A 26668-nucleotide genomic window follows, 5' to 3' on the forward strand; every position below is an offset into this window, starting at 1 on the left:
CCATCTTCTTGAACTTAATGAAGTTGTTTAGGCTACTATTAGTAATGACATAAATCATACTGCCATAAATTTCATTTTTATATTTATAATGTTGGAGTAACATATCAGTTCAGTGCTAATCAAAAGAACACATTTACGTATGAAGAAAGATCTGTATAATACTTAATAGAATTCTTGAAGATTTTTCTAACTCCACCCACTGATTTTATAAAAATGTGCAGCACTATTAGGATATAATTTTCATTAAAATGCAGTGAGAATATTAAACAGTAAGAAGTTTTGAGTAAAAACCATGAAATGTTGACTTGCAAGATCAGTTCATACATGTAGGTTTTTAATATCAAATTATACAAAATTATGCCTTTGAGGATCCTGGGGTAAGTGGGCAGGCCAAGGGGATCTAGGTGCATGCTGGGTAGCATCTATCTGGCACGGTTGTTAGGTGTGTTGCAGAAGTCCTCATTCACCTTCCCCCAAACCTGTACTACAAGTCCAAGGTTGGAGTGCCCCCTGTAGCTACTGCTGCTCCATCGAAGACTGTCTGTGGATTCCTTGGTTTCAATTCCTGCTCACCTCCACCACCTCTACATGCATTAGGAGGAGCCCAATGGAACAGAAATGCATGAAAGCAAAAGGTTCCCAAATTCTGCTCCTATTTGCAACAGTGGTTCCGCAGAGCTAGGACTCTGAGGCCATGTGAGAGAGGCTCAAAATAACACACAGTAGTGTTCTTTCTACCCATCTTGGCACCATTTATTTCCCCCTAGTCTATCCCACATGACAATCTTATTGCTTTCTAAGGCTCCTTGTATAATATGCTGTTCGACCCATTACCCTCTCTTGTTCTAGAATAGCAACACCACTGCCTATTTTTGCAGCGCACACACTTGTAATAATAGCATTATCCCGCAACCTGATAAGCATAGGACCAATGTGCTCTCCTGAAAAGAAATGGCTCAGCACATTTTAAACAAATGATCAATATTTAATTCCTTTGCTATTGCTGCCCTGCTAGGCACAGCTAGGTTAGAATCTTGCTAGAATAAGAAGCATGCCAGAAGCTCAAATAGTGATGCTGAATTTAGGAGATTGGTATGGCTGTTGATGCAGAATTTTCCCTATTTTGTTTATTTTAATGCCACACAAAGTGGCTGATTATAGTGCTAATTATTATTTCCACTGGAATAACATATTTAAGATTCAACCCACTGCGTGAACAGCTGATGCCTTCCGAATAAGTCGTTCAGTCAGTGGTGAATTTGGTCTCAACCCATCACGTTCTGCCAGAAGACATCTGAAGAAAATAAGACAGGTGGAAAGGGTGAAAAAAAGCCTTAGATACAATGCTCAAAATCACAACAACAGATTTTTCTGTTTCTTGGTTGAACAGTTGTGTGTCATCCAAAAACAAGGAGCTTGCAAGTTTTAGTCACTGGCAATTTAATGAGTTACTTTAGGAAAATCAGTATAGAAAATAGAGCAGCTATGTTTTTAAAGGCCAGCATTGCACACCTTGAGCACAAATACCACACTGCAGTGCTCACACTAAGAGCATGACCTTCCCATTTCTAACCCTCTATTTAATGGCAAATGAAATGTAATGTGGGTAAGTGTAAGGTAACGCACATTGGGAAAAACAACCCTAATTATACATACAATGTGATGGGGGCAAATTTAGATACAACAGATCAGGAAAGGGATCTTGGAATTATAGTGGATAGTTCTCTGAAAACATCCATGCAGTGTGCAGTGGCAGTCAGTAAAGCAAATAGGATGTTAGGAATTATTAAAAAAAGGGATAGAGAATAAGACGAAGAATATCATACTTCCCCTATATAAAACTATGGTATGCCCACATCTTGAGTACTGCATGAAGATGTGGTCTCCTCACCTCAGAAAAGATATACTGGCGTTAGAAAAAGTTCAGAAAAGGGCAACTAAAATGATCAAGGGTTTGGAAAGGGTCCCATATGAGGAGAGGCTAGAGAGACTGGGACTTTTCAGTCTAGAAAAGAGGCGATTGAGGGGCGATATGATAGAGGTATATAAAATCATGAATGGTGTGGATAAAGTGCATATTGAAAAGTTATTTACTTGTTCCCATAATATAAGAACTAGAGGACGCCAAATGAAATTAATGGGTAGTAGGTTCAAAACTAACAAAAGAAAATTTTTCTTCACAGAGCGCACAGTCAACCTGTGGAACTCCTTGCCGGAGGAGGTTGTGAAGGCCAGCACTCTAACAGAGTTTAAAAAAGAGCTTGATAAATTTTTGGAGGTTAGGTCCATAAATGGCTATTAGCCAGGGGTAAAGTATGGTGCCCCTAGCCTTTAGTCAAAGGCTGGAGACAGATGGCAGGAGACAAATCGCTTGATCATTGTCTTCGGTTCCCCTCCTCTGGGGCACCTGGCACTGGCCACTTTCAGCAGACAGGATACCGGGCTGGATGGACCTTTGGTCTGACCCAGTATGGCTGTTCTTATGTTCTTATGTAATTGTTCCCCATTTTCACTGCCATGTGGCACTGAAATTAGCAAAGGACGTGGGCTATGCTAAATAATTGTGCTCCCTTCTGATCAAGATCCTAAAAAGCTCCCATGATCCAGCTTCTCTTCTACAACTAACCATCCTCTCCTGCTCAGACTCCTCACCTCTCAATCCTTAAGCACAACAAACATTTGAAATAAGACATCTCACACAAAGTTTAGTCACTCACATTACTTTAATATTCCTTCCCCAATTTTGATAGTATGGGTTTCTGGCAAGCAGACGGAAGAAAATTTAATAAAATGGACAAGAATCTCTTCACATCTGGGAGGATGAATGATTATCATTACTTGGAAGCTACATGCCTGGTTCTTCACGCATTTACACTTGTGTTCATCAGGATTAACTCTAGTGCAGTCAGTGGAGCTATTTCAGTGTCAGACTAGCATAAGAGAACCTGGTTGTAAGGGTTCAATTCTTTCAGCAGGTCTGCACAGGTAGTCTCCTTCAACAGACATTAATATGAGCAAAAAAGTCTGCTACTTTGCTTATGTGAGCAGCTCTGATGATTTCTAATAAACCAGGGTGTACAATGGAGATGTGAAATATGGCAACAGAATAAGCAGGCTTGGCAGTATTCCATTATAACTCATACCTGTTGAGTGTTTGAACAGGGTTTGAACAAGGACAGCAATTACCTGACCCATTACAAGGACTCTTTTAAATACTTTGATATTTTATCTAACTCTTAACTTGTGCCCCCACCCCACCCATCATCCCTCTGTTCTTCTGATTTGCCAACCTTGATAACAATTTTTGGACCTCTGTGCTTTGTATATTGAGTCTGTTCTGGTAAGGCTATCATCTGAAGAAATGGGTCTGTCTCACAAAAACTCATCATCTAATATATTATTTAATTAGTCTTTAAAGTGCTACCTAACTGCTTTTTTGTTTTGATAACTGTTGGTAACCATTGACTTCAGCTGATACACTGAAATTGGGTGGGCAAAGGCAAAAATCAGTCTAACAGTTGACGCCCTCAGGGATTGAGTGCCATCAGCCAGTGGCAGCACAAGGAGGCTTCTGCAGCTCTGGGGCAGCAGGTCTGCACAGTGCTCCCTCAGGGCCATGGAAACTCAATCCCTGCAGGCACAAAATGAGCGGGAGAGGCTACTGTCCTGGTCGGGCAGAGCAGAGACTCTCAGCCAAGTCTGCAAGTAGAAGGAGAAGGAGCCTTGGCCACGGGGAAGCCATTCTACTGCTGAATGGTTCCAGCTACAGTGCAGTGAGTCTTTGCAGCCCTGATGTCAGGTTTGCTCTGCCTTGTCAGGTCACACCTCGAGCCTGCAGGGACCAGATGTCACTATGTCCTGCAACTATGCAAGGAGCTCCACTGTCATGGAAATGAGAGGGCTGGGGCTGTGAGAGCAGAGCAGCAACATTCCTGCTTGGATGTGGGGTCAATGAAATACTCAGTCTAACCTCCGCAGACAGACAGTATTGGAGAGGCTGTAGTTATCCGGGCACAGAGGGAGAGGTCACCCTGCTGCTGAACAGCTCCTGCCCTGGGACAGCTCCCACATGGCTGACTGGTGAGTGAGTGAGGCGGTGACACTAGAACTTTGCAAGCACAAAGTGTAGGAAATGTTGCAGTCCCGGACCAGTGGGGCAGAGGCTCTTCAGTGAGCACCGTAAGTAGGAGGAGACAACCCTATTGCTGAATAGCTCTGGGACAGGGCAGGTGCCATTCAGCAGCATGGGGGCCTCCTCCAAGGCTGAGGATTCATCCTCCTCCTTGCAGCTCAAGCTGGGGCTCACTACTATGCCCTGTCAGGATCTCAGCCTTCACCACAGTCTCGTGTCACTGAAATACTGACTGCCAATGACCTGACAACATTGATTGGTCCAATCTGTAGCTGCTGAACAAAATCAATATTTGATAATTGCTGCATACTGTGCCCTAAAAGAAATTGAATACTACACAGCTTAAGTTTTGTTAGCACATAATTTTACTTACAACTTATAGGCTACGTCTACACTAGCACACTACATCGCAGTAGCCTATTTCGACGTAAGAACATCAAAATAGGCTACTTCAACGCGTATCGTCTACACATCCTCCAGGGCTGGTGCCATCGATATTCAATGTTGAAGTAGCGACGAAGAACGTCGAAAGGGGCTAACTGGGAAGGAACTGTGGAGCGTCCCCACACACAAGCGCTTCCCGTCGTAATAAAGGGCCAGCAAAGCCCCAAGCCGCTCCCTTAAACGGCCCCTCCCAGACACACACAGCCTGCACAGCACGAGATCCACAGAGCTGACAACCGGTTGCAGACCCTGTGCATGCAGCATGGACCCCCTGCTGCAGCAGCATGGACCCCCTGCTGCAGCAGCAGCCAGAAGCCCTGGGCTACGGGCTGCTGCACGCGGTGACCACAGAGCCCCACAGGGGCTGAACAGAGCATCTCTCAACCCCTCAGCTGATGGCCGCCATGGAGGACCCCACTATTTCGACATAGCAGGACGCGGATCATCTACACACGCCCTACTTCGACGTTGAATGTCGAAGTAGGGTGCTATTCCCATCTTCGGATAGGAATAGCAATTCTGAAGTCTCGCCGCCTAACGTTAATTTCAACATCAAAATAGCTCACAGCACGTGTAGACGCGACACGTACTATTTCGACATTGTTCCAGCTACTTCGAAGTAGCCGGCTAGTATAGACGCACCCATAATGTTTAAAGGCACCGGCAATTTCTGCTTCCATAAATACTTCTTCTATTGATACAGATCATGGAATCCTGAAATCTAATTTTAGCAAGTGGTACTCACCTGGCCAGGTTCTGATGGGCTTTTGATTTGCAATTTAAAGCAGCATGGATCAATAACTGGTTGAAAATATCCCTCTGGCAAGAGAAGTCACAAAAAGAATGTAAGTTAATATTTAGTAATAAATGCTAGAAGTAATAATTGCTTGGTTTCTAGAGACAGTTAAATCCATCTCAGACAGATCTGCTCTACAAACAACATTAAGCAGTTGAGCAAGGGTACTTATTATTTATAAATTTGTTTCAATTATCACAAATTTAGAAAGAGATACTAAAACAGAAGTTACTGAAAGGCAAATTGTCCTATGCAAATACAATTAAATAAAATGATCTACACTCTACAGCCTCTTTACCTGAGCATTGCTGCCTCCTAACTGTATAAGCTGGTAGCGAATTGGATAAAGTAGTTCTACTGTCTTGTCATAATTTCCATTGTCAAACTCTACCAAAGCCTGGCAAAGCGGCAACCCCACTTTTGGAGCCAAACTCAGTTCATGATCTTCACCAGGTGCTCTGCAGAACAGCAAAAGAGTTAAATGTCAGCTAAGCAGAAGATTAGACTTTAGCTCTTCTACTCCTTTTGGTTCTGTTCCGTTACCTCCCACAGCACAATACTATTGGTGCAAGCTAGTTTCAGTAAGTTTAAGGAACAGTAATACACAGAACCAAATCAAACACACTTTACATTCTGCTAACTAAATGTAGAGGTCACTTAATTTCAGTAACTTGTGTTCTTAGAGATGTTCTATCACTAAGGATGCTGCATTGCCAGATGCGCATATTAAATCAGAGACTGCAAAGTAGTCTGCAAGCCTGACCAGACCAATACTTTGTGCTTTCAAATGAGGACATACAGTCACTGAGACTATGGTATTTGTTATTACCCTAGGATCCACTTAATGAAAGTGATTCATGGGAGTAGGATAGTACGGTACAGGTTGAACCTGTCCTGTTCAGGATTCTCTGGTCCAGCAATATCCATAATCCCAGAGGACCACGGATGTTACTGGACCAAAGAGCTCCAGCCACAGAGGCTGCTAAAGGCTGGGGTCTCAGCCAGTCTGGCAGGCAGACTCACTGTTTGGGAGCAGAGCCATCGCCAGCCCTGGGCAGGGAGCCATGGGGTGGGGAGCCACTGTCAATACCAGGCAGAGAACTGCTGGGGGCAAAGAGCCCTGCTGGCTGGAGCAGGTAAGACCAAGAGTGCCCTGACCTCCCCTGGTCTGGCAAACTCCCTCGTATGGGAAGGCTCAGGTCCTGAGGGCGCCAGACCAGGGAGATCCAATCTGTACTATGATAACATCCTTGTATCAAGATCTTAGAGTCAAATCCTCTCCTCAGCTATTGGGGAGGGGAGAAAGGGAAATAGGGCTCTATTGTCCTAACCAGGCTGGAGACAGTCGCAAGTTGAAACTTGCAACTATAAAGGTGGTACTGGGGAGGCAGCACTAGCAGATTAAACTGATCTCCAATACTGAGTTTATCAGAAATTATAAAGCCCTCTAAAGAAAGGAAACTGAAAGCTTTCAAAATGTGTCAGTACCAGAGGTGGAAATGCCAACTGGGGGGGTGGAGGCTGTTGTCGTTCAAGAGAATACACTCCAGCCTCTATTTTGCATTTCTGATCTCCATTTTAAAGAAAGCAAAAATCACTCCATTCTGAGAGGAATGTTGTGGACCCTGAGCATATTCAGTAAAAAAAGAATTTAGGACTGGCAAAGAGTGAAATGGCTCTGAAGAGTCACACTCTAAAGTAAAGAGCATCAGTGAGTGTGTGTGAGATTGGCAACCACTGAGCATATGTAAAAACATGTATGGGACAAAGACCAGACATGCCCAGGCAAAGACCTCACAGTGAAGGAAATTATATAGTACTACTCAGCATGTGCAGTAGAGGGAGGTGAAGCAACAGTCAGTCAGTTAAGTCTTTAGCTCAGTGGTGGGCAACTTGCAGCCTGTTAGGGTCCTATGTGTGGCCCACAAGGCATTTTGCTTACTGTTGCTCATGTACAGGGTTGCCGGATTCTGCTGGTTTCCATCTAAGTAGGTTTTTTTTCCTACTGATATATTAAAGTGACACACACTTTCAGGCAAGGGCATGTCAAATGAGGTGTGTTGTGATTTCACACAGCATTGAGTGTGAATGCCCTCTCTTCAGCCAATCAAAGCACTGCTATGGTTCCATCGTTACTGCTTTGAAATTCTAGGTGCACAAGCAGAGTTAGCAAAACTACTCTGTCCCACGACACTATCTTGGTTACAATAATCTTGTGGCCCATTGAGATAAAGGAGAGCGACTCATGAGGCCCACTCTCAAGCCTAGGTTGCCCACAGCTGCTTTAGCTGGTCAGCACCCACTCATCTTGGTCACAACTCATTTTAAAGGTCAGAACTGTCAATCCAACTTCCAAGGTAATGGTTGAGACGGAGCACATGTGAGTGAGATAACTGTAGCTAAGAAAGGTAAGTTTTTATATAAAGACACCTCTACAATGTAGCATAAAAGGCCAGCTGCCAACATTTTTGGAGTCCAAAAGCTGCATCTGAGAAGAGGAGAGCTATGCAGAAAAGGCTGGGAAGCCATCAAATACAAACTGCTATAGGGGGAGTGTAGTGAGGCAGTATGGCCTCCTGCTGACTCAGAGGCAGAGGAGGCTGTGCAGAGGCCCTGGTGGGCAGGCCCGGAGCCAGAACACCAGTGGCCTGCCCCTCAGAGGGCGGGGCCCAGGGCTAGAAGGGCCAGGGCAGGGCTCGGGACCCGTTAAAGCCTGGGCCTCCGGGCAGGGAGGAGGCGCCTACACGAGCTCCCTGGCGCCAAGGGCAGAGGGCCTGTCGCTGCCCGGCCGGGCCGGAGGAGCAAGCGCCCAGCCGCCCCGAACAACCACGGATCCAGATGCCCCAGAGGGACTACCCGGACTTCCCAGACTTGCCAGGACCTTCACGCCAGCGGAGACCCCCCGCCTTGGAGGAAGCCCCGGACGCGGCCAGACCGGCAAGGGTGAGCGACTCCGAGGCCCCAGGAGCGGCCTGCCCCAGAGTCCCGGCGGACCGCTGCAGCCCTCAGGCCCAGGATCGCCTCGGGCCCACCGTGCTACCGCCGCCAGACTATCCCAATGACATTGACATGAGCGACTGGCTGGAGCCCCCGAAGGTGGACGATTTGGAGGAGACTAACCCCGCGGGACCCCCTCACCAGATGGACTGGGACCTTCCCCCGGTGGAGGTAGAGGTAGGAAGTGGCCCGGGGAACGACACTCCTGAACCCATGGCAGCATGTTGCGGTCTGGATCCCCACTGCCGTGGTCGTGTGTGAGCGACCCCCAGGGCCCCGGGCCGGGTCACAGTGGAGTGGGAGGGCCTGCGACCCTCTACCCCCTCCTTGACAGGGCCAGCCCGCGCTGGGCCTGTGCTCAAACCCTTGTGCTGTTGCCCTGCCCCAAACTGAGGGCTGGGCCTGTACGGTATTGCAATTGTGAACTGCTGCCTGCCCTGACCTGAGGGCTGGGTTGGGATTGGATTACTATTGTGAACTGCTGCCCTGCCCTAGACTGAGGGCTGGGCCTGTACTGTATTATGATTGTGAACTGCTGCCCTGCCCTAGACTGAGGGCTGGGCCTGTACTGTATTATGATTGTGAACTGCTGCCCTGCCCTAAACTGAGGCTGGGCCGGTGTTATACCCTCTTTTGGTTGCCACCCGCCCTAGGCCAAGGGCTGGGCGTCCCCGGACTCCTACAGGGAGAAAAGACAGATGGAGTGGAGCAGAATAGCAGCAGTGGCAGGATTTCTAAACAAAAGCAGCAATGGATTTATAGAGCAAGCTTAATATTCTTTTAATTATAGTTGAGTAGTGGAGTGGAGTTAATATGTGTGTGGGATGATACAAATGGATAAAATGTTATTAAATGAAATATACCTATGAAAATTTAAAGTACCTTAAGATCTGTTGTCAGCAATTTGTTGCAAACTGGTAATTTGCAACAAATGGCTTCACTTGGTATAATCTGAAATATATGCTACTGTAGTTTAAGTGGTCTTTAACTGTCAGTAAGGGAATTGTGGCTCAGGGATTTCTGTGATTTAGTTAGGACATTAGGATACATTGTATCAGGGATTATTAGTTATTTTAATGAAATGATACTGTGGGGAAAGGCCCTGTGGCAGGTCTGACAGGACTTAGTACCTGACAGTTTGGGCATAACAAGTTGTGCTCTGGCACAAGGGAAACGTATAAAGGGAAGGCAAGAAGCCTCCCTTGCCTTTGCAAGCCCAAGAATGCTAAATAAAATAAAGAGTAAAGGAATGAAATGAACACAGAAACTACACCATAGCAAAGTAAGAAAGAAATTAAGCGTTCACAAGGTAAAAGGCAGGAAGTGGAATACAGTGGACAACAGAATGCTGAATTCCAAGCTGCAAACCGGTGAGGAAGAACTGACAGTGGCCTCACTCTGCTTATGTGCTCTCAGCCAAGGCATAAGACACTGCATTGTGCAGGCAATGGCCCAAAGACACTGCTTTGCAGAGGAGCACACACATCCTTTCCTGAAAATCCATAAAGATAGATACCCAAAGAAGAATCTTATTTGCTATAAACTTTAACAATTCTAAAATCTCAAGTATTTTAATTAGCCAAATGAAAACATCCTTTCCATAGTTCCTTTTCACCTGAGTAGCCAGCCAGTTATCAGGGGCCTTGCAGATCAGCTCTATTCAGAGGAGAAATTGATAATAAACAGGGCTAAAATTCAGCCATGAGTATTTATTGTAAAAATCATGGACAAATCACTAGCAATAAAAAATCACAGCTTGTGACTGTCCATAATTTTTGCTATAAAATTCTAAGACTGAATCTTAGATGATACTTGGCCCCTGAACTGGATGCAGGGGTAGACTGCCCCTGGCTGCCTACTACTCTGAGGCCCACAGGCACTGCTGTTCTGCGGCTGCTCTTAGAATTGCTGCTGCTCTGGCAATCCCCAGGGCAGCTTTCTCTGTCAGGGAATGTCTAAACAGTCTTACTTCAAAATAAACTGTTCTGGGCAAGCTATATTCCAAAAGGGGCCTAACCAATGTTTACAGTATCCTGAACAAAAGGCAGATTTTACCCTAGCAGCTTCAACTGGTTTCGCTCCCTTCCCCCAGGATAACACAACAGATAATTTTGCTTGCACATTAATCCACCCAAGAGAGGGGAAAGAGTCAACAGGTTAATGACGTAGCAGAACAGATTATTTATTAATCCAGTTTATTGTCATCTCCCAGACTAAAACAAAGGGAAACAAACCTAAGTTCTCTCTTACAGAATATAGGCTTATGTTTAAAAATGTTTAAAGACTCGGGCTCCATCTATACTACAGTGCTCTTCCAAAAGAAAATCTCCTCTTGAAGATAGTCCTTTGAAAGAGCATGTCTACACACAAAAAGTGGATCAATATTTCAATTTGCTCTTTTGAAAGAGAGCGGCCACACAGCCCCAGCCACTCTTCCAAAAGAACGGAGCAGGAAATGTCATGGATGGGGTTGCATGGTTGCCAAGTCCTTCAGAGCCTCAGCGCCCTTAAAGGTCCCCTCCCGAACAGCCCCTCCTTGCACACGCTGAGCCTGCCTTGCCACAGACAGCAGAGCAGACCTGGTGCAGGGACCAGATGCCCAGTCTAGAGTGACATGGATCCCCAGAAGCTCCCTGACGAGGACTTTCTTGACGCTTTTTTTGGCCTGTTAGCCACACTGGCTGTTGCTGACCTTCACCTCCGCCGGTGGGTGACCACCCTCCTGCCGGGGTCATGTAGGCCTTCTCCCCAGGTTCCCTCTCTGCCCGCCCTCCCTCCCTGTGCTCTGGCACCTATGGAGCCATCCCACCAGCTCTGAGTGGTGGGACCAGCTCATGATGGGCAAGTGGGATGACATCCACTGGCTCCAGAACTTCCAGATGATCAACTGGACTTTCCTGGAGCTGTGCCACTTGCTTGCCCCTGCCCTCTGACACCAGGACACCCACATCCACCCCACTCTCCCCTTCGAGAAGTGGGTCACCATCACAGTGTGGAAGCTGGCCACCCCAAACAGCTACCGGTCTGTAGGGCACAATTTCAGGATAGGCAAAGCAACTGTTGGGGCCATCCTCATGGAGATAAGACATGCTCAGGTCAGACACCCACCATGGGGAGGGTGCTCTTGGGTAAGGGGGACCCTTGGAGACCGGGGAGGGTCAGAGGAGCCTGGAGGGGCAGGGGAGGGTCTGGAGCACCCCATGACTCATGAGGGTGTGCGCTCTCCATCCCCTGCAGGTCGCCAAGTTGATCAACACCCTGCTCCTTCAGAGGGTCACTGGGGCTGGGGACCTGGACGTGGCCATCACTGGATTCACCGTGCTAGGATTCCCTCACTGCTCTGGCACCCAGAACAGAACCCATATCACCATCTGTGCCCCAGACTACAGCATGGGCCAGTTCATTAATAGGAAGGGCTACCACTCAGTGGTGTTCCAGGCCCTGTTGGATGTGAAAGGTTGCTTTATGAGCATCTGCATGAGGTGCGTTGGCTGGACCCATGATCTGCTGGTGTTCTCCATGTTGACTGGAGGAGGGGACCTACATTCCCCAGCAGGAGCTCCCAGTTGGGGATGTCACCATGCCCCCCTCCATGGTAGCCAACACTGCCTACTCCCTGCAACCCTGTCTCATGCAGCCCTACATGAGCCACCTAGACCTCACACAGGAGCTTTTTAACACCTAACTCAACCAGGCCTGCTACTCTGTGGAGTGTATGTTCAGGCACCTGAAGGGTCATTTAGGTGCCTCCTGACATGTCTGGAGGCTGGCCTGCATAATGGGCCTGAGGTCATGGGGGCATGTTGTGCTCTCCACAACATGGTAGAGAGCAAGGATAAGGTCTTCGTCCAGGAGTGGGCTGCCAAAGCTATGTTCAGCTGGACGCTGCCCTGTGTTGTCAGGTGCATGGGGGTAGTGTAGTGTGTAGATCAGGGAGGCCCTCTGCAAGACCTTCATTTGTGGGCCCCAAGAACCATCCCCCAGGTATTCCCCCACCACAATCCCTCCCACCCATTCACCCCTCACTGCTCCCCAACCAAGAACAAAGGACACAAGGGTGGTGGAAAAATAAACTAACAAACAATATGAACCATATGAAAAATATACACAGTGCATGTAACTATGTACAGTGGGGACCATGGGGTAACTATATACATTTGGGGGGCTTGGGATGGGGGAGAGCCTTAGTCTTCTAATGGAGTGGAGGGCTGCGAGCTGCAAGAGCCCCTACTGCCCTGGGTCTGGGGTCCTTGTTGGGGCTGGGATGGGGCCAGGATCAAGGAAGTTAGGGGCACAGGAGCTGTACTGCAGGCTCAAACTTTGGGGGGAGGTGGGAAGGAGGGATGGAAGGCTGAGCCAGCTGGGCAGCAACGGTCTGGGTGAAGGTTCACAGTGCCTCTGCCACTTCGCCACATGCCTCCCAGGGCCAGGCCAGGTCTGCCCGCTCCAGTGCCAGCCACTCCTCTAGGAGGGCACTTTGCCAGCAGAAGATGGCTGTGTAGGCAGCGGCGTCATCGTCCCACACAGGCACTGGTGGTGGGGGTTCTCCAGACCTCTCTGCCACCACTGCTGGACTCCCTGGCTCCTGGACAGCGCAGCTGTAAGGATGGAAGGGAAGAGAGAGATGATATATCAGTCATGCAGCTCAGTCCTGGGGGCCATGCCCCCACCCCTGATGGGCAGTGGGCCCACTACCCCCTGTCCAATGGCCCGGCAGCCCTGGGGGATCCCGAGTACCGAGGGGGTTCCCTGCATGGGTGAGGCTCATGCTGAATGCAGTCCACCCCGCTCCTGTGCAGCTCACAGTGCTGTCTGCATGAGTGGGTGCTGACGGTTTCCTATGCCCATTTCCATGGGCCAAGAGACACGACCTCTGTGTTGTGACGGGACTGGGGCTGGTAGCCGTGTGGTCGGCCCACTGCAATTTGTGGCAGAAGTGGGCGCCTCCTCCCCATGCCCTGGGGTGTGCAACATGCCAGGTACCTACCAGAGGGTCTCTCAGGAAGATATCTGGAGGCCGTGGTCGACGGTGTCAAGATCCTGGTATTAGGGGCAGCTGGTGGATCCTGCCCTTGAGTGGCCAGCCGTATCTGTGGCCTGGATGTAGGCTTGCCACATCTCCTTTGACCTGACCTGGTCGCGGGAGTGTGTTCGCGCATGTGTGCCCCTTGGCAGCCAAGCTGCAACCAGGTGGCAAAGGCAGGGGCACTCTGCCACTTGCCTGTGGTCTCCCCCGGGTCCTCCTCCTCCCACCAGAGCTCGAGGAGGTCCCGCAATTCAGGCTCTGTCCAGGACAGGACCCTCTTCCTGATGGCTTGGGTGGGCTCCTGTGGGTCCTCATCTGGCTCGCTGGGGGGCCCCTAGGGGTCACAGAGCTGCTGGCCATTTGATGCAGGGGTTGGGTTGTCAGCTCCGGAGATAGCTGCAGGGGCATGACTATGAGCAGCTCGTATGCCTGCTCAAGACACGCTCTCAGCTTCCTGCCATGGCGTTTCTGGGTCTGTGTGTCCTTAAATGCAGCTGGACGCAGGGAGCATAGAGCTCCGCTACCACTGGCCTTGGTGTGTCTGCACACCAGCTGGCCAGTGCCATGGATGACTGCTCTTTCGAAAGAGCTGCCCCCAGAGTGTCTACATGTTTTCTTTCAAAAAGAGTCTTTCGAAAGAAGGCGTACTTCCTGATCCAGGACCAGAGGAGCACTTCTGAAAGAAGGGCACGTTCTTCTGATTTACTTTTGAAATAACGTGCTGTGTGTAGACGTGTGGCAGCATCTTTTGAAAGAGTCCAGGCTTTCGGAAAAACTTTCAAAAGAACTTGCTAGTGTAGAAAGCAGCCTCAGAGAATAACAACAGAATATGAATCAGACTGGTTCTGCATATTTACATCCAAAACAAAATCTGTCACACTTGATACTGAGGTTCTATTCCTAAATAATTTCTAAAAAAAGGTAAGAGGCATTACTCTATTTTGGAAAATTGTTAGTGAGCCCAAAAGTTCAGTAAATTGCCTATAATGGGAGCGCACAAAGTGGGGGGTGGGAAAATTCGTAGGGGGGTGCAGCACAATTGGCTGCTGGGCATCAGGTTCATCATTAATTATAAATATTGAAATACATTACTGTTTATATCTATGTGTGTTCACAGTTATACACCGATTAATGACGTTTTAACAGTCTACATACTTATTTTCTTAAACATGCTGAAAAGGATTTTTTCATATGAACATAAATGAAATTTCCATTGGTTTGGATTACATTAGACAGGTGGGGGGCGGGGTCCTGCTAATTGCAGGGAAGCAAAGTGGGACTTAGTGAAAAAGTTTGTTCACCCCTGGATTATAAACATGACTGTAATATAAAGTGAGAATACAATAACCCTGCTGCCCTGTTTGGTAAGGATTATAAAGGCTCTGCTATCATCTATCTAACGCTATGCATAAACCATTTCTATTTTTAGTAAGTTGTGTATCACATGGGGGAGAGTTGTTTTTTTTTCCCCCTCCAGAACATAAACAAACATTTATCTTTTGCAAACTGAAAGATAAATCACATGCTCTCCATTTCCTTTATAAGTTAAAACAGCTGCCAGGGTAGATGACTGCCTATTTGCCAGCTATCTCCATTGCAAAGTATTCTGAGTTACCTTCATGCCACAAACATCTTGCATCTGACCTCAAAAGGTCAGAAGTAACAAGAACCAATTGGCTCAGCCTGTACACCGATGAAAGACGGGAAAATCAGTTTCACCCACAGAAAAGTTGTGTACATAAAACACAATCAGCAAAAATGTAAGAATGGACTGTCACTTTCATACTACCTGTGATAGTGATCAGTAGCAAAACAAGAGCAAGAAACACATTTTTTTCAAAGAAGCAACGATGTGGCAAACAGTTTTCTATTCTGATGAAATACAAAACTATTCAAACTAGTACCAAAGAACTAAACTGCCAAATCTTAAACTCTGTCAGCCCTTTAAACTCTATCTCATGTGAAAATAATAATTTGTTGTATACTTAGCAAAAATATTAGATTATTAGTATAAACACTTTATACATACCTGGTCATGAATAATGAATATAGAACAATGCTTAAAAATTGATGCATCAGAGCAAAAAAGGTCCTAATAGTAGTTGGATTATTTTGTTAAGTTTTCTTTTTACTTCATAAAATAAATACCTCTGTTCAGCAATGAACACATACATCCCTAGTATACACCCACTGTGAAGGAAAATTACCCCATTTCCAGGTTAAGATGCCACAAGTACTCAAAGTGAACAAACCCTTCATGCTTGGATGAGGATGCTGTTGTCTGACAAGAGTAAATACACACTCTGGACAATTACATATGCTCACAATTAGAAGTAATTATTAGGAAATCCTTATGGTATAACTTCAGAGACAACTTTGTGCTGAAAACAGAGTTCAGGTTATAACAGCCTAAAGCAGCTGGTACCTAGCAAACTGGAAGCAATTAATTATAATCCTGACAAATCTTGTAATGGGAAAATATTTACTCAGAACAACATTTTAATTCACTTGTTTACTTGGCAAGTTCCTGAAGAGTTGTTAGGAGCTCATTGCTGGTTTTGTGGTCTTTGGCCCTGAGCAAAGACATAAGAATGTGGACATCATTGAAAAGGAGAACATGGTCTTTAGCGTGTTTCTTTGTGAGTTGGATAATTTCATTCCACCTGTCTCCGACTTTTACACCTAGAACGAATATACATGATTCAAAATAAGACTCTCCTGCAAAGCTATTTATTTAGCATATAATTCCAGTTTCATTCAGCTTTGTAAGCTTTAAAAAACACCTTTCAATTCAGCAGACTTTGTAAGCTACGACTCAATTGCTTCTCTCCATACACACTGTCTGTCACTGATGTCCTGGACCTCATTAGATAAGGTTGTCTCCTAATCACAGAACAGATGACTTCTCCCAAAACACAGATGAAGGAAGATAATGCCCACAGTCTTCATTCTGGATTTGCCTGTGGCATTTGATTACTAATACTGAACTACATATACAGATATGTGCAGTATGACTGACTGTAGCTGAGTTCTGCAGAAATTATTATTTACAATTTAGAAGCTAGTATTTTTTCTAGAATTCTAACCTCATCTTCAATTTAGGAAGTTAAAGTCTGCTGGATCTATATTTAATATCATGAAGCTATTATAATTATCGATACAACATCTATAACTGACAAGTTGAACCTCTCTAATCCAGCACTCTTAGGACCTGATCAGTGGAGAACAAGAGAATTTGCCAAACCACAGGATGTCAATATTGTCTAGCAGCATTATCAACACTTTCACTGCTTACTGGGCTCTTAGAAGATATTTACGGGTTAATTACAGGTGGGAAAAAAAAGGCACAGAACACTGACAGCCAGGACTGGTGGTTGTAAACAAACTTCACCAGACCATGGGAAACTTGGCTACATCCATGATAAGTGGCTGTTCAGATAACTAAAATCATGCTGGATTATGGATATTGCTGGACGACAGAGTTCTGGATCAGAGAGGATCAATCTGTATTTATTTCAAATATTAAAAGTTAGAACTAAATACTAGTTTTGACTCAATATTGATTATCAGAGCAGTAAATAGCTATTTAACAGCTTACACACATGGCCTTTAAAACTGAGACTGAAAAACATCTCTGGGGACAGAGGAAGTGAAATTTGCCAAAAAAGAAAAATGTGCTGTATGTTAACTTAGCCAAATAAAATACTGTGTGCACAGGAAAATAATAAACTCTAGGGAGAAATAATGGTAATGTATGATAATAGAAAAACTTAAAACTCTCAACAGCTCTTTAAAGTATTCATTCTCTAAAATAACCCACTACTCAGAATTGCTCTAAGTTTTTGGAAACCTTCTGCATGTTGGAGCACGAGGAGGAGTTTTATCTTATTATTTTAAGAACCAGCATAACTGAAGCAAAATCTACTAGTTCTTTACCTTCCATCTCAAGCCGGTAAAGCATTGAGCAGTTATCTACTACATCTAACATGGTGCCACTCGACAAGCATCTGGGAGCAATCTGCAATCAGAAATCATTTGTAAACAATCCTGTGTATTTGCAGATGGGAAATTAACGTGAGACTCAAACTTAACTATGATGGTTCAAAATTATTTTTGCCTGTTTACTCTTCCAAGTATAGCTTTACTGTTACAAACCTAACCATAATCTTTGAGGAATACAACACTCCACAAATAATCTTATCTTCTCTTTTTCCTTTTATAAAATCAAATACAGTGAGTGTGAAAATTACTTTTTCCTATGAGCTCTATTCTCCCAAAATGGAGCCATAACTTTTACTATACTTTGCAATAGTTAGTAGATAAACTTTATGGAAATATTTTGCTCTAATACCAAAACAGGCATGACAAGACTTGTCAGACCACTCCTACTTAATTTGCTGTGAATATTTTAGAAAAAAAATCATCTAAAGTAGAAGCAGGAAAGAAATTTAACAAGTTACATAGAAAAGACAAGACGTGGCTAAGGTGGTTGGAGCAAAACCAGTAACTACTTTGGCAGTTAATCTGTGAGATGCAGCTTTAGTCATGACACCTTAGATTCACAGAATAAATATTTTACAACACATCAAGCTTTTAAAAATTATCTGTATTTTTTCCGAGGCCCATCAGGTCCTCTTTATAGTAAATGAGATAACCTGACTAACGAAAATTGGAAACGAAAGTCGTACTAATAAAAATAATTGGAAAACATCAAAAAAGTGGATTCTAAAATGTTGTATGAACAGAATATAAATATGATGATATGACATAAACAGGGGTTTTGGCACTAGTTTAGGATGACGTGTATAACTCACATGCAGCTATCCTGTTATGTTGAATAATCACACTAAAATGCCAATTAAACATTTGGAAATAAAAAAAGAAAATGGCATCCCATCTTCATACCATACAGAGAATGAAAGATGTGCATTTGAACAATGTATTTTTGTTAAATCAAAAGTGATTTATACTCACATGGTTGTCATAAATTGTCAAAGCTGCTTCATAGTCACCCTGCAAAAGCAACAGAGGATTGTGTGATGAGCTTTAGGACACAGCATCCAAAATTGACTGGAAGTGTTCAATAACAACAGATTTTTATAAGGATATCAATAAATCCCCATAGGAGTATGTGAAACCCATACCCATATCTAACCTATGTATCTGAAAAAAAGAGATCCCTAAAGCATCCTGCATAAATACATAAAATAAAAACTTAAAATACACCCAAAGCATTTGACACAAATATATATGTAAAAAAGTTTCAATATACCTGAAATACTTTAAACAGGAAGAATTCACCATGATGGCCCTATTTGCCAGTCTCCGGTAATTTTTTGGAAACGCACCCTTGGCCCTACACACCACACCACTTCCCACGTTAGTATCTTGGCTCTTCATCCAGTGCTGTCAGCAAACCCCACCCACCCCTGCCACTCCACCACCCCGAGGGGCAGCGCCACAGCCCACCATGAACGGCTGCTAGGAGCACAGGCCCTGCAGAGATGGGGGTGTGGTGAGTCCACCACATACAGCCCCTGTCTCTTCCACCCCACCAGTGAGCTTGGGGGAACCAGACACAGCCCTCCTGGGCTCTGCCTGGGCTTCCTGCTGCCCCCCGGCCACCACATCCGGTGTGGGTGCAAGAGAGCAGACCTTCAGGGCTCCTTGCTTGCTGGCAGCCAGGCTGGGTGCATTTACTGCCTGCTCCACACTCCCTGGGGGAAACAGGCCAGTCGCAGCCACTTAAACAAGGCTACCTGTGAGGCGCACAGAGGCTCCTGGCTGTGGCCAGAGCTTCCCTGTGTGGTGTCTTGCCCCCCACAGGGATCCCTGCAGCTGGATGGGAGGCCAGACCACTCTAGGGCTGCCACATTTTCACAATGCTTATGAAGGACAATGCCCTTCCACTTCCTCAGAGCCAGGCACCCCAAGAGCCTTGCTCTAACCCAATCCTCCTCCACTCCCTCAGAACCAGGTGCCCTGAACCCCTGTTCTAGCCCCAGCCCCCTCCTCCAGAGCCAGGGACCCTCAAGGAACCCAAATCCCCCTCCCATCACCCTGAGCTAGGCACCCTCAGGGTCCTGCACGAACACATTTCCCCTCCACTCCCCCAGAGCCAGGAACCCACAGGGCCATGCTCTAACCCCCTTCACCATCCCAGAGCTACGCACCCCAGGCCCCTGCTCTAATCCCAGCCAGGATAAGCAGTGTGGTGGTAATATTAATTATTATTACCGTTAATAATGTATTTTCCCTGTTTCTACAAAATAAGTACTATGAATATATGAAGGGGAGCAATTCCGTATTCTTGCCTCAGACACGAAATTAGCTAGCTACAGCACTGTTTACAGTGCAAATATCTGTAAAATAAATAATATTTTTCCAGTTAATCCCATTTCATCACTGTAGTGCAATCTCTTTATTGTGGAAGTGCAACTTACAAATGCAGTTTTGTTTTGGTTTTTTTTGCTATATAACTACACTCAGAACCAAAACAATGTAAAACTTCAGTACACTTCTTGTTCTGCCAGTCACTAAGGCAAACAAGTTTGTTTACATTTATGGGAGACCAGGCTGCCCATTTCCTATTTATAAGATCATCAGAAAGTGAGAACAGCCATTCACATGGGACTTTTGTAACTAGCACTGCATATTTACATGACAGCTATGCTAACATTTGTATGTCTCCTCATGCTTCAGCCACAATTACAGAGGACATGCTTCCATAGGCTATGTCTAGACTAGAAGGATTTTTCAGCAGATGTTTTTGTAGGAAGATATCTTCCAACAAAACTCCTATTGACCAATTGTGGCCAGACGGCAGGGCAGCTCAAAAGAAAGATTTGCTCTGTAGTGAGCGTTTGGACTGCCCAGCCACTCTGTCGACAAAATAGCCAACCAGAAGCAGAGCAGACAGGGTTGCCTGGTGTTCCAGAAGCCCTTTCTGTTGACAGAAGACCTCCCCAGAACGTCCAGGCTGGCTTTAACATCCACTGTAAACATTGTACTCTTTGTTGTAACTGAAACCGATATAGTTGAAAACTGAAAACATTCAAAATACTTAAATAGTATTCTATTATTTTTGACAGAGAGACTAATCACCAAATTGTGATTTTAATCAAACAAATTTCAATTGATTTTTTAAATTGTATGACTAATCATAATTTTTTTTATTTACTTGACAACCCTACGTTAAAAGTAATATTTCATTTATACTGCTGTATATTCATTAAAATATCCAAACAGTAAGAAGGCAGGAAAGCAGACCATATGCCTTTTATCGGGACTGCCTATTCACGTGAGAATATTCATCTACCTGGAACAGACAGCACATAGATGCAGAAGTGTGCTCATACCTTTTCAATGAAATACAGAGCCCAGTGCCAGTAATTATGGCAAGCAAGCATGTCACAATCCTGAGAAGAGAGAGAAAATATTTTACTTCCAGTTTAAACTCATACTTAAACTGACCCAGCTGATTGTAGATGGCACTATTCTACAGTAAATTTGAGGGCATAAATGCTTGGTGAATTCAGTACAATGCCGAGATATGCACAACTTGAGTGAGCGTATCTTGTGTTAATGCGACTGAATGGCGGGAAACTGCTTCTGTCAGGGATGGCAAGAGCCTGACTTTCGGCTGCCACTGACAGGAGCGGGGAAACCTGACTCTTGGCTGCTGCCACTCACAGAGCTGGGAAACTGACCAGTAGAGCAGCGCTGATCAGTTGCCTGTCTCCTGTAAGAACCAGGCCCCAGCTCCCCACCACTCACAGGACAGAGGAAACTGTCCAGCACTGGCTTCACTGGTCAGTTTCCTGGCTCCCCCAAGTAACATGAAATTTGACTTACACAGGGTTGCGCAAAAACGCAACCTCCGTACAAGAAGGGGGTCTGCTGTATTGGAACCAAGGAACAGTTATGCAGCTATATTGAAAGAAGAACAGGATATACTTGACATAAATTTAATCAGCCCACAACTTTATTATTAGGTATCTGGGACTTCAGCAGATAACAGTGCAGGTATCCCTCTGTTTATTCTGTAATTACTCGTGTGGCTTCCACCAGCTCCCTCCCTTTTTCTATCCAGGTCCCTCCAGCAAGTCCATTGCTGGGACCTTACTATCCATCCCTTCTCACCTAGGAGGGGTAAGGTGGGCTGTAAAAAAGGATGAGTTCCTGCTGTTACGACCATAGGAGCACCAAACCCCACACTACTCTGTTCCTTTAATCAGCACCTCCTTTTTAAGTCCTATACCAGGGACACTTATCTGGTCACTGGATCCCTTCCCCATGGAGTAGCTACACTTGACACCTGACATAAGGTGTCACCAGTGCTGCGTATACACTGTTCCACTCTAAAAGCTGTATATGGAACCCTCTTATTCAATACATTTGCTCCTGGCAGACAGAGGTAGAAAAATATGGACCATCCCAATTTAAGTTCTCCAGAGCCACTTGTCAGAGCAGAACTGTTTTTTGACTCAGATTCTACCTCATTCTGCAACACCTTTATTGTTATACATCCACACTGACTGGATTGACTTCACGCCTTTCTTTCTAGCCATAAGCTGATACCATAAGATCAAATATTCCTCTCCACTACACTGGTAAAAACCCAACAGAACCAGCAGGCTTCCAGCAGTGTAACAACCAGGGATCTGACTCAACAGCACCTTTGTCACAATTCAAATAAGCATAACAATCACAAAGACTCAAAAACCCCATTTCCACAGAAGGTTGGTTAAAAATTCATCTATTGTAAGGACAAAGTACTCATGTAAGTGGTGGCCACTGTAATACAATCTTCTGAGAAGCACAAGTGTTCTCAGAATGTCAGCATTTTATGGTCTTTACATAAGCCAGTCGTTTATTATGACTTGTTTAATATTAAACTGCAAAAAAGATCACTGAGTTATGCGGTTAAGCATCTGACACAAAAGTGATATTACTTCGTAGGCCAAATTTGGTCATAAAAGTAATTCAGGTAGGACTATTGGCCCCGCCCCCCAAGAGTAAAACTTAGTTGCTCAGGGCTGCTAATTATGAGAGTCATATAAACAAATTATAATTGCTCAAGGCAGTACAGTCCTGTAGGTTCCTCTATTTCACAGGAAGGAAAAAAAGGGGCAAACTGGTGTATCTTGTTAGTGGATCAGTTCAAGTGAAGAAAATAAAACAATATACATAAAAAAGCAGCTCCTGAAAGTATTTTTCAATATAAAACTACCCTGCAAAAAAGTCCATTGGAGATTCACACCTCTATTATTGAGGAAGAGAGAAGGTAAATTTTCAAAAGCACCTCAGTGATGCAGGCACCTAAGTGTTACTTCCAAAAGTGAACTAGACCTGTATGTTACATGTTTCTGAAAATGTTCCCAAATTTCTTTATGGTTAATTACATTTTAGGGTGTTCTCATTTGGTTATTTTTGGTTTGTTTGTTAAAGTTGTTCTGCAGGAGGAAAATAAAAAAGCTCTTTCAAAATGGCATCCTTGAACTTTGAGTGAACACTCAGAAAGATTTCTATTCATAATTCCGATCATGACATTCTTAACATATTTAACTTTAAAAAAAACCAAAATAATTTTAAACCTTTTTTATATAACTCTGCTCCTTCTGTATAGTGAAACTGTTTACTTTTGGAAGGAGTTCTGAGAAAGGGTGTACGTAAGCTAGGGTAGTACTCTGGAGGTCTGTGGCGGTTTTAGTGGGGGTAAAAGTCAAACAGCCTCTTGAGCTCCATTTCAATGAAGAGGTTACTGACATTTCATGCCTGGAAATGCATCACAAGAGGGGAGGTGCTGCTGGAGCCTACTGAGACCAAGTGAAGACAAATAAATAAATAAATAAAAAGCGGGGATTTGCTCTCTGGACTTCTCCCACAGCAATCTGTTGAGTGACTGAAAAGGGGCACTAGACTAGATCTGTGCCAGAGGGACTGGATAAGACCATACATAGTAGAAAAATGATGCCTTGTACATTTTGCTCTCTTTTGCAGTCAGTCAATCTTTTAAAATACTTTCCCTATTCAGAAGCAAACACTGGTAATTTTAAAGAGGTTTTATAATCTTGCTCTGATTGTCTTCCCACCTGCAATTCATACTACATTCACTATACTTTTCATGAAGCAGTTTTGCCAAATCCCCCAATTTACTCTTAAAGGGCTGATCTTAGCTTAAGTAAAAAGCTTGTAAATTTCACTTTGCTGTCTGCATACCAGAACACAGGGCCTACAGGCACAGCAGATAAAAGCATTACATGCACATGTATATTGCTCAGGATTTAAATCAGAAGTGTGATTTAAAATGTTTGGCCTACCTGCATTGGCCAGGTCTCTTTGAAGGCTTAAAGTGTCTGTCTAACCTTCTTGAGCTTACACATTGTCAAATCAGACACTGGTTGAAGACCAGGATTTACCGCAGTATTTTTAGGCAAAGTAAGATGAATTGAGGAGAGGACAGAAATGGTGACCCCCCCCCCCCCCCCCCGCCAACACTGATGTTAATGGCAAATCAAATTTCACTTATGTTAATTCTCTTCAAAAGTGGATTTAACTGAATTAAATTAAGACCACTTTAAGAGTGTCCACACAAGTATTTAATGTAGTTTAACTAATCCATTTTAAAATCATACCTTTGTTAATGCATGTTAATTTTTTCTGAATTCCCCATGCAGACAAATTCTCAGGTTTACACTGGTATGAAAAGCCAGAATTTGGCCCCTTGTTTCATCTCAGGATAAATTGTGAATGGCTGAGTTGGAAATCTTAGAATTCTACATCAACTCTTTATAATGAAAAAGCAGTTCAGCTTTTATTTTGTGGCAACATTTTACAGAGGATTTTTACTCCTGAATTAGCGCTCCCTACCACTAGTCTGTTAGGGCTAAGTCAAGAGTAAGTATCATATATGAATGGTGGCTTCAGAGAAGTGGAATTACATGTAAGTAATTTTTGATTCTCTCGTGCATACCAGATATCCTGACTTTCAGAGAGTTGAATGGCAAAAACTTGATTTGACTTCTGTGAAGCCAGGATTTCACTTATTTTCTCTAAGGCTATGTCTAGACTAGAGGGTTTTGTCAACAAAACGGCCACTTTCTTGACAAAACCCACAGAGTGTCCAGATTCGCAAGGGCATTCTGTGAACAGTCTGGCCGCTCTTTCTTGACAGAGCAGATGCTCTTTTGATCCACTTTGCTGTCTGGATACAACCTGTTGACAGAAGTTTTATCACAAAATATCTTCCGACGAAAACTTCTGTCAACAAATCACTCTAAACTAGACATAGTCTAAGTGTCTTTATTGGGGCTGTGAAAATACAAATACTGAAGGAGGACAGGTATCCATTTTTTTAAATAAGTGCTGATATTAATTTTTTATGTTTCCTATCCATGTGAATATTAAATATGTGAATATCTGAACCGTGGAACTATGGATGCATTTTCTTCTTGTTTCCCAATGTTATGAACGAAGATTTCACATTGATATAGCAGCTACTTCTTTTTGACAGTATTCCAGTGCATTTTGTACTAGATTCGATTAAACTTACCTGAAGAGAAATCACTAGTATTTAGGGGGTAACAAAAAAAAAAACGCAGACAGCTATTTCAGAGGAAGTATTAAGGAAATTTACCTTCCAGTTGTTTTCAGTTTGTTTCATAAATGTCAACCCATTCTTCAGGTCCGCTTTCATTTCATTTATGTGTGCTATGGTATGCACAGACCATCCATCTGATTGGTTTATAGATAAAGCCTGATGGTGGAAAAAAAGAAAACACCAGCATGCCTATCAGGTAGACTAGATATAGCTGTACATACTAGAACAGAAATTTAAGGCTATTTTCTCAGGTATGGTAGGTATTAAGTATACCTCTGCTAATAACTTTAATTATACCTTGTGGCACTGGCTTTAGCCAGGAAGGGGGAAATTTTTACTAGAGTTCATTTGGTGGCATCTGCTTAATGACAATAGACAGTTACAAAGTAGTTTTAGAGAATGAAGGTCTTATTCAAGAACACCAAACTACTCTCCATTCTGCAAACCCTTCTTACACTTCAGCCACCGAAAAGTCACATGGCAAGCAGAAAACCATGCGTTACCCCACACCATTCATATGGGGAGCAGATGAGCTGATCACTTGCTTTGAAAGAAAATAGCAATACAATTCCTTATAGTTAACCACTTTTCCTATAACAAGAAAAAAGGCTCCATTAGGTTCTGCATGTCAAACAGAGGTAGCTTTAGTATTCCAAGAACTGCAACCCAGCTGTGGAACCCTGCCCTCCCCATTTCAATTGCTGACAATTTACTGTAAAATAAGAGATGCATTTTTGTTATTACTTCCAGCAATCTGACATGTAAAAGCAGTTTGGCAAAAAATGAACATTTGAAATTACACCAAGATATCACCTGATTCCATTTGTGCTCTACTTCACATTATTTTCCCAAATTACAAGCGCCTTCTGTCATATGGATATGTTGCCATCATTTTATTCCCACTGCAGATGAGATCACTGTTATAAAGTGTGAATGAGGTATACCCAGTTTACCAAGGCATTATGACCATCAGATTAATCTAGTGCACATCTGATATTTTACTAGGTGCTGTTAACACCATCAAGATTTGACGGCAAAATGGACACAGGTCTCATATGGTGTATTTATCAATGACAAGTTTTCATTTTATTCTCTCCAGCTTGCACAGCCAGATTCTCTCTGATCTCTGTGCTCATTCTTCCTCTCCCCCTGCAATTTTGAATTTAAAAAGTGAGCAAGAATTAGGGGAAAAAGGAGAAATCCCCTGTTCTGACTTCTTAAAAATGTACCACCTGTAACTGCAAAGTCATTATTATAAGGATGCAGCACATGAATAGTTATGAATTTCAGCACAGTTGCTTACTTTTGTTTAGTTAATTTTAAACAGTCATAAACCATCTCTCTCAAATGAACATTTGCACAATCAGTAAGATCAAGAATTTAAAACCTTGTAATACCAAAGATGTCCCACTTACCTCACTGGCAAGCTTTTCAGCATGATCAAACAAGTTAGTTTCCATCAGTCCAAAAGAGAAAATGCCTTTCACATAACTAAACAACAAGAAAACCCCATTAAGCACTAGGCAGATAAAGCTAATGTTTTGAAATACATTACAATAATTTAATGCAAAATAGTACTTATACTCTGAGTAGTAATACCAAATAGCTGAAGAGGGAAAAAGAACAGAATCTAATTGTCTTCCCCTACAAAAATTACAATATGAAGGAAAT

The 26668-nt window shown here is 44.0% G+C and overlaps 1 protein-coding gene across 3 annotated transcripts in view; it reads right to left on the minus strand.

The window, feature by feature from the left end:
• Nucleotides 1-313: 313 nt before the first annotated feature.
• TTC38 (tetratricopeptide repeat domain 38) overlaps nt 314-26668 on the minus strand; it is a 38952-nt gene continuing 12597 nt past the window's right edge. For all 3 annotated transcript variants that reach the window (XM_075003361.1, XM_075003351.1, XM_075003369.1), the window contains exons 6-14: nt 26413-26488; nt 25034-25153; nt 20754-20813; nt 18370-18408; nt 17332-17413; nt 15912-16077; nt 5671-5830; nt 5322-5395; nt 314-1294 (exon numbers count right to left, since the gene is read on the minus strand). In XM_075003361.1, the coding sequence (XP_074859462.1) occupies nt 1201-1294; nt 5322-5395; nt 5671-5830; nt 15912-16077; nt 17332-17413; nt 18370-18408; nt 20754-20813; nt 25034-25153; nt 26413-26488 (871 nt within the window). In that variant the 3' untranslated portion in view covers nt 314-1200. The remainder of the gene's footprint in view (nt 1295-5321; nt 5396-5670; nt 5831-15911; nt 16078-17331; nt 17414-18369; nt 18409-20753; nt 20814-25033; nt 25154-26412; nt 26489-26668) is intronic.

Source organism: Carettochelys insculpta, chromosome 1, assembly GCF_033958435.1.
Source record: "Carettochelys insculpta isolate YL-2023 chromosome 1, ASM3395843v1, whole genome shotgun sequence".
In the NCBI taxonomy this organism is placed as follows: Eukaryota; Metazoa; Chordata; order Testudines; family Carettochelyidae; genus Carettochelys; species Carettochelys insculpta.